The 12,088-nt window shown below is 45.3% G+C and overlaps 1 protein-coding gene across 28 annotated transcripts in view; it reads right to left on the reverse strand.

Moving 5' to 3' along the window:
• Positions 1–12,088, reverse strand: part of RIMS2 (regulating synaptic membrane exocytosis 2) — a 349,035-nt gene that overhangs the window by 100,841 nt on the left and 236,106 nt on the right. For 16 of the 28 annotated variants that reach the window (XM_083516452.1, XM_083516468.1, XM_083516450.1 and 13 more), the window contains 2 exons: positions 11,898–12,071; positions 10,651–10,760 (listed from right to left, as the gene is read on the reverse strand). In XM_083516452.1, coding sequence (XP_083372578.1) covers positions 10,651–10,760; positions 11,898–12,071 — 284 coding nt within the window. Of the gene's footprint in view, positions 1–1,707; positions 1,750–10,650; positions 10,761–11,897; positions 12,072–12,088 lie in introns of all 28 variants that reach the window. The other 12 variants (XM_083516456.1, XM_083516462.1, XM_083516464.1 and 9 more) reach the window with 3 other exon arrangements.

Below are 12,088 nucleotides of genomic sequence, written 5' to 3' on the forward strand. Positions count from 1 at the left end.
AAAGTTGAAAGCCTGATTCTCAAGACCATGAAGCAATTAGACTAAACATGTAATGGGTGCTCTTTCCTAATGTGGGTGAAGCTCCCATTGGTGGAGCGATGCCGAAAGGGCTCATCAGAACCCTGTTTCTCTCCTTCCATGCCAAATTATTCCAAACTTACCTAGCTTGCACCAAGAGTGGGTAGTGTAGAACAGGACCCTACAGGGATCACTGAATCCATGGCAAGGAGGACCATACACATACACCAGGCTTGAGTTCATTTAATTTCTCTTGGCCTCTTCAACTTCAAGTGCATTTCAAGACTTGCAGACAGGCTGCTTAAATCCCGTCTGTCCCAGAAGATTTAAACAGCTTAACAGCATACAGGATCGCAGTCAAAATATTCTAGCTGCTGTTGCATATTGACCTTTCAGTCTTATATAGTGTACACTGCAGGCCCATGTACATTGTAGCTGTGGGGGGTGCAGAAGCAGGCAGCAAATGACAACACACACACAATTACACTGGATTCAATTAGGCTGTAACTTCATTGATTACAATGCAAGAGGTTTAGGGTAGGCATTCGGCATGTATCCATGTGACCAACCAGCCTGCCTGCTGCATTGTTAATGAGCTGCATTTTAGCAGCTGAGGTTGACCACTGCTGGGGTTCACCACAGTGTGAACTACTTCTGCCGAACCTCCTCTGGCCACTGGGGGAGGGGCGCAATGGCCTGTCAGCACCTGAGCTGGGCTTCTGGACAGAAATCACCACCCTCCAAGGTCCCTTAGGGGAATCCACCGTTGGGCTGCGGCCAGGTGCCCTTCCTCTGTCCCTCCCTCCTAAGGATCCAGCCAAATGCTTCTTCAGCCATAGGAAAGTTTTGACAATTGCCGTGAGGTAAGCAAAAGCCCACAGGAAATGATCAGTCTGCCTGTGGGTAAAATTTCCACCCCATCCCCCCCACCCTGTCCTGCATCCAGCAGCCAACAAATTGTCCATAGGAATGCACTCATTTTAAACAGTGTAAAAATCTGGAAAATTACAATAAATACAAGTAGAGGGTAGGTGGGAAGATTGGCTGGAAGCTGTGATGGTGGAAGCTGGGCAGGTCCGCCAGACTTTCAAAATCTTCACTTTGGTTTGCCCCAGAAGCTCTGCCCCCTGAGGACCCAGCAATGAAGCTCTCAGCCTCACCCACAGTCTCTGCTTTCTGTGTCGTTGCAAAGAGTGTAAAGCACCTTGCAACAGGCACAGTGGCGTAGCGTGGGTTGTCAGCAAACGGGGCAAGGCAAGTAATTTGTGTCCCCTAACCCGTGGATTTGTGCCCCCTAACCCTAACCCCCAGATGTTGCGCCCGGTGCGGCCGGGCCCCCCTGCACCCCCCACGCTACGCCACTGAACAGGCATGAGGTTCCAGATACGGCTCCCTTCTTCCCCAACAGCTGTGCTGGGCCCAACGACCATTCCCGGTTGCAATGTGGAATAAGTTTTGCAATAGGTTCAATAAGAAAACTGTTAATATTATTCCCAATAATAGAAGGTAAAGGTAAAAGGTAAAGGACCCCTAGATGGTTAAGTCCAGTCAAAGGCGACAGAAGATCAGTGTATGACAATAACTAAATATTAATGCACTGTTAACTAAGCTAATAGACAACATGCAACATAAACTACAAGTAATATAGCTCTACACAAACACAATCTAGTAGTTATGGCATGAACTTGCCTTTCCTCCCACTAACAGGTGTATGATGTTTTTCCTCACAATCTTTATGGCAATAAAAACAGAGAGTGAAAATTAGTAATTACATAAGAGATGACACAGTGTTCTTCCCAAACCACCCAAGTGTTAATACACAGAAGCAAACACAATCCTCACGTATCATTTGCAATAATAATAACTGGGTAGTTACACACAGGGCTTCACACTTGTTCTACTAAAATCTTCTTAAATCCATGTAACCCAACAATTATATCAACAAAGGTAAATAATAATGAATTACAGGGTCCACAATCAAAACAATTATTTATGTGCAGGTAAGGGAAGTATCATGGGACGTGGGTGGCACTGTGGTCTAAACCACAGAGCCTAGAGCTTGCTGATCAAAAGGTTGGCGGTTCAAATCCCTGCAACAGGGTGAGCTCCCATTGCTCGGTCCCTGCTCCTGCCAACCTAGCAGTTTGAAAGAACGTCAAAGTGCAAGTAGATAAATAGGTACCGCTACAGCGGGAAGGTAAACAGTGTTTCCCTGTGCTTCTCTGGTTCGCCAGAAGCAGCTTAGTCATGCTGGCCACAGCTGTCTGTGGACAAACGCCGGCTCCCTTGGCCAGTAAAGCGAGATGAGCACCGTGACCCGAGTCGTCCACAACTGGACTTAACGGTCAGGGTCCCTTTACCTTTTAAAGGGAAGTATCAGGACTGTCTCTAGAGCTCAGGCACCAGATGTCTATATGGCCATTTTGATCCCTTCATTGCCCCTCCTCTTAGCCTTCCATTGCAGCTCATTCTCCTCATCCACCAACAATAAGCCTCACAAGCACAAAGCCTGATTAAATCACATTGTCGAATATGGACAGTGCTGGTGGGGGCAACAGAAAACCTTCCAATATCCTACCCACTAGGAAATTAGAAATAGGTCCATATTTCTCTAATTTCCAAAGCAGCAGAGTTGGATTCAGAGTTGTGTGAAAAATTTCCGAGAGTTGGGGAACGTTCTGGAATGGTGCATAATATAATATGAGCTGGGGATACACCTTATGAAAGGAAAGAGGTTTTTCAGGGGTAGCAGTGTGGAGAAGGTTAAGTCCTACTGCATGAGCAGCCTTCCATTTGCTATACTCTCTTCTCTTTTTATATTTCTTTAGAATGTCACTGTTTTTTGGGATGGTGTTAGAATGTTTTTTCCAGTCTATACAGTACTGGGCAAGATACTGGGTATAGGAGAACGTATTCCTAAAGCTTTGGAAGGTCAACTATAAGGACGCTGTTGCTCAGAGAGTCTCCTCTCCGCCACTAGCCATTTTCATCCCATTCATCCCATATTAACACCTTGATGATGCCCCTCATCACCTTTTTCTCAATTATAAAGTCAAAAACAGTATAACCTTTCCTTGTAAAGAAGATGCTCAAACACTATTTTGGTGACCCTTTTCTTCATATTTTGCAGCTCTATAACATCCTTTTTGAGATAGGGTGAACAGAACTGTAGACAGTATTTCAAGTATGCCTGCACTATTCATGCCTGCAATATTCTGATACTTGCAGTACAATTTTTGATCCTAAAGGCACAATAGTCAACCATCTAAGTCACCCACCAACTACAGATCAAACCATGCAAACTAGATAACAAAGTGTCACAGAAATACTTAGGGAGGAATAGCTCCAGATCAGGTCAAGTTCTGACAGTTATCAAAGTTCTGGTGGCCCAACAGAGACTCAGTAAAGCTCTCATTTTCAGTGGCTTCCCAGAACTGCAAAAACAGAGGGGATTGGTTTGGTAAACATAAGCTAATGGGCTCATTCAACTTGATTCATCACTAGTTGGACCAATCTGCTCCAAATCCAAGTCACACTGCTGGAGAAGGCAAAAATCCAGAAAACCCAGAAAATATAATCTATATAACTTTTTCATAAAATTGCTTTAATAATGGTGTTAGAACTCTGGCCTAAACGTTTCAGATGAATGAGACTGAAGGACATTTCAGCATTGGAGATATTTAGCCATCTATGCAGTAAATAAGACCGCTTCTTAAGAAAACATCCCTCGATTCTGAGAACCTAAGTAATTGCCAGCCAGTTGTCAATCTCCCTTCTGAGGGGCAAGGTCTTGAGTGAGTGGTTGCTGAACAGATCCAGACACTCTTGGAAGAGACTGATTTCCTAGACCCATTTTAATCAGGATTTTGGCCTGACTTTGGCACAGAAACTTCCTTGGTCACTTTATATGATGACCCTTGGCAGGAAAGAGACAGGGGCAAAGGGCAGCTCTATTTCTCCTTTGCTTCTACAGGAATGGCAGTGGATGTGCTAGATGTCTTGCCTCGGTAATGGACTGGACGAGAGCCGACAAACTGAAGCTCAATTCAGATAGGACAGAGGCACTATCAGTGATAGTTCCCTAGACCAGATAGCTGGGAGACTGCCTGTTCTTGAGGGTGTTACACTCCCTCTTAAGGAGCAGGCACGTAGCTTGGGGGTGCTACTGAATCCATTACTACATGGATTCAGTGACCTCAGTGGTGCAGAGTGCCTTCCGTCAGCTTTGACTGGTGGCCAAGCTACACCCCTACCTGGACTGGGATAGCACTGTAGTAATATTCAATGGCAGGTACCAGGCCAACAATAAAACTGCTAAATACTACTAAACATATTTAGTGTTAATGATGTGCTTGGTGCTGAAATACAACATACATACAACATGCAAACTAATGCATGTTCATTGTATATTATGTGCATAGTATTATGAGACAAAGTTAATTTGGGGTTTGTTCTTTCTGAGCAGCAACTTCCATGTCACATGACAAACTCCTTTTCAAATACAGGAATATTTCAAAGGGATTTTTGTGATAAGACAACATATGTTCAGAGTAAAAACCGTTCCACTGAGATAATTCAAGCATGTTGTGTAAGTCTAAGTGGATTTTTGGAACATGGTAATAATAATAATAATAATAATAATAATAATAATAATAAATTTTATTTATATCCCGCCCTCCCCAGCCGAAGCCGGGCTCAGGGCGGCTAACAACAATAAAACAGTACAAAAGTACAACATAAACAACATTCTAAAATCATTCATTATAAAAATTAATTAATTCAAGCCACTAGCAACCATTGGGCCAGAGCTCTGCGAAGATTGCCGAGGGAGGGAGTCAGGCTGTGCCCTGGCCAAAGGCCTGGTGGAACAGCTCTGTCTTGCAGGCCCTGCGGAAGGATGTCAATTCCCGCAGGGCCCTGGTCTCTTGTGACAGAGTGTTCCACCAGATCGGAGCCACAGCCGAAAAAGCCCTGGCTCTAGTTGAGGCCAGCCTAACTTCTCTGTGGCCTGGGACCTTCAAGATGTTTTTATTTGAAGACCGTAGGTTTCTCTGTGGGGCATACCAGGAGAGGCGGTCCCGTAGGTACGAGGGTCCTAGGCCATATAGGGCTTTAAAGGTTAAAACCAGCACCTTAAACCTGATCCTGTACTCCACCGGGAGCCAGTGCAGCTGGTATAGCACCGGGTGAATGTGATCTCGCAGCGAAGACCTCGTAAGGAGTCTCGCTGCAGCATTCTGCACCCGCTGGAGTTTCTGGGTCAGTCTCAAGGGCAGCCCCACGTAGAGCGAGTTACAATAATCCAGTCTGGAGGTGACCGTCGCGTGGATCACAGTGGCTAGGTCAGGGCGAGAGAGGTAAGGAGCCAACTGCTTAGCTTGGCGGAGATGGAAAAATGCCGCCTTTGTTATAGCTGCAATCTGCGCCTCCATGGAAAGGGAGGTGTCGAAGATTACACCCAAACTCTTAACGGACGGTGCTGGCACTAATTGCGCCCCCGCAAGAGATGGGAGTTGCCCCCCCAATCCCATATCGCCCCGTCCCAGCCACAGGACCTCTGTCTTCGAAGGATTTAGCTTCAACCGGCTCCCACGTAACCATCCAGCCACAGCTTCCAAACATCTGGTCAGTGTGTCTGGGGCCGAGTCAGGATGGCCATCCATCAACAGATAGAGTTGAGTGTCATCGGCATACTGATGACAACCCAGCCCAAAACTCCGAACAAGCTGGGCGAGGGGGCGCATAAAGATGTTAAAAAGCATCGGGGAGAGAATCGCACCCTGAGGCACTCCACACACCAAGGAGTGGCGGGATGACAGTTCCCCCCCAAGCGCCACCCTCTGTCCCCGACCAGAGAGAAACGAGCGCAGCCATTGAAGGACTGTGCCCTGGATCCCCACGTCGGCAAGGCGGTGGTCCAGAAGTTCGTGATCGACCATGTCGAAAGCTGCTGATAGATCTAGAAGAATCAGCAGCCCCGACCCGCCTCGATCCAGCTGTCTACGAAGGTCATCTGTTAGGGCGACCAGAGCCGTCTCGGTCCCATGACCAGCGCGGAAGCCGGACTGGAATGGATCCAGAGCCGATGTTTCATCCAGAAACCCACCAAGCTGTTCAGCAACCGCTCTCTCAATCACCTTACCCAGGAACGGAAGATTCGAAACCGGGCGGTAATTGGATAGATCTAAAGGATCTAATGATGTTTTCTTTAAGAGCGGGCGCACCACTGCCTCCTTCAGTTCCCCTGGGAATGTCCCCGTGCCAAGGGACAAATTGATGATATCCCCCAGGAGGGCCCGCACCTCGTCTGGACACGCTCTAATCAGCCAAGACGGGCACGGGTCGAGAGGACAGGTGGTGGGCTTTCCAGCTCGGAGGAGTCTGTCCACATCGGCTGGGGATATCTGGTCGAAGTGGTCCAATACTGGACCCGAGGACAGTCGAGGGGCCTCCAGTTCCTTTATTGTATCCAAATTGGCAGGGAGGTCATGGCGGAGCGACAAGACCTTCTCCGCAAAAAAGCTCGCAAATGCCTCACAGCCGTGTGTCAATTTGTTATTTAAATTTGGCTGTCCCTCAAGGGACGTTAAAGACCTGATTATACTAAATAATTGCGCTGGGCGAGAGCTAGCGGATGCAATGGAGGCCGAGAAATATGACTTCTTAGCAGCCTTCACCGCCATCTCGTAGGTTTTCATAAAAGCCCTATAAGATGTTCTTGAGGCTCCGTCACGGGCACCCCGCCATACTCGCTCTAGCCGTCTGAGGTCCCGCTTCATTTTCCGGAGCTCCTCGGTAAACCAGGGAGCCCGGTTTCTGCGGGGTCGCAGAGGGCGCTTAGGTGCGATCTCATCGATGGCTGCCAGGAGCTGGGCATTCCAGCCCTCAACAAGCTCAGTCAATGAGTCGCCAGGGGGGGCAAGGTCCCGCAAGGCTTGGCGGAATCTCTCAGGGTCCATCAGCCTCTGCAGGCGAGCCCAAATTGGCTCGCCACCTAAGCAGGGTGGGGGTGGAAAGTCAATCCTGGCTTTCAGAGCGTAGTGATCAGACCATGGCACCTTCGTCGAAGGAGACATGATCACATCTATACCGACGCCAAAGATCAAATCCAGCGTGTGGCCTGCTTGATGTGTGGGGCCCGAAACAAACTGGGAGAGCCCTAGTGTCGCCATGGAAGACACCAGGTCCAGAGCCTGTGAGGAGGGAGTGGCATCAGCATGGATGTTGAAGTCCCCCAATACCAATAGGTTAGGGAACTCCAAGGCCCAGCCGGCCACCGCCTCCAATAGGCCTGACAGGGTGGCTGCTGGTGCGCTAGGTGGCCGGTACACCAGCCAGACAGCCAAGCTCTCCTCGGAGCCCCACACTAGGCCAACACATTCGATGCCGGGGATCGATGGCGATGGTAGAGCCCTGAAAGGACAATCTTCCCGGATTAATAATGCCACCCCTCCCCCCCGGCCCACAGTCCGCGACTGGTGGAGGACAGAGAAACCCGGGGGCGCCATCTCTCGTAAGGTAACTGTTGCCCCTTCGCGCACCCAGGTCTCCGTCACACAAGCCAGGTCGACCCCCTGCGAGATAAAGAAATCTCGCAGGGTGGCGGTTTTATTGCCTATAGACCTGGCATTGCACAGCACCAGTGACGGAGGTGAGTAATCCTTGCTCACCCTACCCTCGTCCCTCGGGATGGGGCGCAGATTGGAAAGGGTACGAGCGTATCCATATATCGATCCCCTTCGCCTGTAACATCTGCCCCCACCGCCATACCTCCCTCGCCCCTCCACGGTAGCAATCCCAGGCCTCATAGTGGCCTCCATTGATGGCAATTAATATTATTCTTTCGCAGCCTAAAACAATAAAACCTTAAAACAATAAAAACAAAAAACAAAAACAACCCAGAAAACAATAAAACAATACAAACAAAAACTGCAAAAATTACAAATTCATCAAAATCTAACAAATTCCCCAGCCCACCCAAACATCCATCCCACCCCCATATATAGAATCGAAAGGGAAAGGGAAATATTAAAAAACAAAAACAAAACAAAACATGTTAAAAAGAGCTCTGCACTCCTCCGGTCCTCCTGGGCAGTAGCAGCATCAATGGCAACAACCATCCTTGTGAGGCCCCACCCTGGCCAGATAGTAAGTGGCAGGAGAAGTCCTTGTGAGGCCTGTCAGGCCCTCCCTAGGCCAGGTGGTAAGTGGCAAGAAGGAGCAGGGCCCTCAGGCACTCACGCAGGAGAGTCTTCCTGGGCAGCAGAGCAGTCCTTGTGAGGCCCCAGGCCCCGCCCCAAGCCAGATGGTAAGTGGCAAGAGCAGGGCCCTCAGGCATTCACCACAGGGGAGTCTTCCTGGGCAGCAGAGCAGTCCTTGTGAGGCCCCAGGCCCCGCCCCAAGCCAGATGGTAAGTGGCAAGAGCAGGGCCCTCAGGCACTCACCACAGGGTGAATGTATATATATATAATATACAATGTCATTTAGTTAATATGACTTTACCATGGTCCAGATATCAGGGCACAGTTCTCACAAAAAGTAATTTCGTACCAGGACTACTTCCCATTGTTAAGTAGTCTGCATTTTGAACAACAATGAACTTTATTACCTTCAATCAGACATATCTATATTTTCATCTGATACTTAATGTTCAACTGTTACAATTGTTTTCAAAACACAAAAGACAACACAAACTGGGATGATGATCTCTGAACAAACAGTCTACTATTTCAATAAATTAAATTTTCAAAGTCCAATATACAAAGAAAATGGAAAATCGCATGACAAGGAAAAATTGACTCTCTGTGACTGGTGCTGGTGTATTTAGTGAGTGCTTTGTAACACAGTTGTGGATACCAAAAAGGTTACATCAAAACTGATGTGTTTAAATTCTGTTATGTTGTTTTCTTTCTTCATCCCACTGTGTCAGGTTGTTTTTGACTGCTTATCCCTACATATGAGCATGTGTATGTGTAAATTCAGTCTTAGGCTACAATCCTAACCCACCTACCTGGGAGTAAGCCCTATTAAATTCAATAGGATTTACTTCTAGGTAGACATGGTTAGGATTGCACTGTAACTATTTGTTATTCTATTTAACTATGAACCTGCTATATGATCCTTGACTCCAAAGGGTACTGTTATGTATCTAAATAATGTACTCTAACAGAGTTGAATAAGTTAAGCTGTTGAATAGTGCCATAGCTCTGTTGCTATTTATATAAAGCTAAGTTACAAAAGGTGCAGTGGATGTTGGTACATGCCTCACTAATGTAAAATATTTTAGAGTCAAGGTAAAATCTATACAATTCAGTAGCATCAATTGCAGCAGTCCCCCCCCCTTAGAAAGTCTCCCATGGAATAAAAAGGCTTATAGCACAAAACAAACCCTCCTTTCTGTTCAGACCTTCTCCTTGTCTCCACTGTCTGGGGGAAATTAAAGTAAAACAGAAAAGGGAACCAAAGCACGGGGTTAAAAAAACCCAACAAACCCCATAAAGTATACAAAAGGCATAAAACGGATCTTCATTTGGAGGCAGCGGAAGCAGTGCTCATCTGGGCAATTAAACAGAATTTTGTAGGAATATCTGATAAGTCTAATTGTAAATGCTGAAAGTGTATTATATATTCATGTCCTATAAGCATAAAAATGCTCCCTCCCAAAATTTGAACAGGACTCAAACGGTGGAAAGCATGATTCAACCAAACATAATTGAGGCATATGTGAGACTTAAACAATTAAAATTAGCTGTTGCCAGGATCTGACAGTCTATCACACCCAAGAAAAAATTGCTTAGTAGCCAAGTTTCTCCATCAGTCAGGCCTCATATTTTGACCAGATGCCTGATACAGCATAGAAACTTTAGATTTGAGAGGCAGTGTCAAGCCATTCATAGATGGCAAACTGCTTATAATATGGGTCTTTTTCACACAAGAGTAACCTCTGTGGGCAGATGCAGCATGACCCATTTGGCTGGCAATACAAACACCCATCACTCTTCTTTCTCCAACAGCCACCAATAAACATCTCCCCACAAGCCTCTGGAGGGAAGGGGGAAACTACATGAGTAGAAATGAACATATGGCCATAATATGAAGCATAAACTAAATGTCCATCCATAATGGTGAGCCACCATCTTGTGTTTAATCATTTTAGGACTGGCATCATAGAGGTACCTCCGCATTTCATCCTTTATATTTGTCCAGATTGCTTTAATTATCCTTATTTATGAAGAATGTACATATGGGTATTGTGTCACATTTTATGGTCCTGCATTAGCCGATATTCCTATGAAATGAATGGGATTAACAAACACTTGCAACCTTTTAGGATGGTGCAGTTTATTATATGTTCATCGTTAGAAGACTTTACAGGTTATATTCTAACTTATATTTTGATTGCAATGAAGGTAGGATGAATCATGATCCACGTGTTAATTCTATAGTTGTGATGACAATTATAGAAATCAATACTGTACAGAGCTTTAAAAGCTATTGAAACAAGTAATGGGCAATATAGAACACATCTCTTGCCAAAAACCAGTTCAAAACCTTAGAGGCAAAGGTTTCCATTCAACGCTATTACTTTTATATTTAGCAACAACATCTCTGAACTTTAAAAAGCTCACTTACTTCTCTCCAGTGTTCCCTTGGGTGGGAGTTGTGGCAATTGTCTACCCCTGCGTCCTGCTACTGGAGTACCTGATGGGCTTGTTTGGACAGACCCCGTACGAGCATGTGACCTACAGGACACAGCAAAAGAAACCATTAACAGTGAGATAGAGTTGTTCCTAGGTGCCTGAAAAACAAATAAATGAGGAATGGTTTTTGTACAAGTTGAACCTTTGTTAGCTGTGGCAGCTCGGCCCTATGCGTTTTAGAAGGCATAGTTATTGCTAAAAGGAAGGTTCATCTGAGGAAAAAGCCAAAATTATGCAAAAGGATGATACATGTAATGTTTAAGGAATTGCATCTGCAAATTGTCTATGAAAATGTATGTAGATATATATATATGCACACAGATGCAATAACACATACAGAAAGAGATACACATAAAATTGTGTGTATGTATATGTTCTATATTTTAAAGTCCAGCAGAAAGATACGTATGGTTTCAGAATTCAGTTAACATATTGAATCAGTGTTTTATTCAGCTATGAATATAAGGCAAGCAATAAGGCAGATGTACATTTCAGTGACTGAAATGGAGTAATATGATTGCTCTTAATCATCCTAATTCACCACTAAAAGACAAAGAATCATAATATTTTGCTAGAAAGTAATTTCTGTGGACACAATCAGCTCCACACATTTCTATGCTATGTCCACTGTACTTTTTGTCAAAACAGTTTACATATTTCAATACTGTTTGATCAGAAATACATTACTTAGACAGGAACAATGCAGGACATGCACACAGCAAATCAGAGAAAACAGCGGTTAAAATCGTACATACAATTAATACAATCAAATTTAAGAAACTGTTTTTTGAAAGAAAAAAAAGTTTCATTTGATGTTATGGTGATAATTCCATAAGCGATGTCAGATGACCACATACAATTTCTCATTCTGTAAGAGAAATACATGGCAGTTATGAGGTGCACATGGTGTGAGAAATCACCCAGGATTCCTGATAAATGAGAAATCACAAAAACAAATGTAATTATTTATGTTATTAATCATTGTTAGTAAACAAATTAGAATGGCAGCCACACCATTATATCCCCTGTGGAATATAAATAGTGTGTTGGCGTTGGCAGGGTTAGTATCTACGGCTACTGGTGATCAGTCAATGATGAAAGGCAATACCATTGAGCTTTGGGGAAAATAAAAAGTGAGCTAGTGGGGCAGGATTAGTCTGATTGGGTTGTCTGTTTCACCTCGATAAGGCAGGTGAGGGAGGGGCAGATCTTCCCGTCATTAATGAAGGCATCGATCTCATGAGATTTGAGTCAGGACGCTCAGTGGATCGAGAGCGGGGGCTGGGCCGCTCTACCACAGGACGCTGTTCTGTTGATCTGGATCTTTGATATGGTAGTCTAGGTCCCCAATTCCTGTAATGTTAGTCAAA

The sequence above is a fragment of the Podarcis liolepis genome, assembly GCF_965112155.1.
Source record: "Podarcis liolepis genome assembly, chromosome: 8".
Taxonomy (NCBI): Eukaryota; Metazoa; Chordata; class Lepidosauria; order Squamata; family Lacertidae; genus Podarcis; species Podarcis liolepis.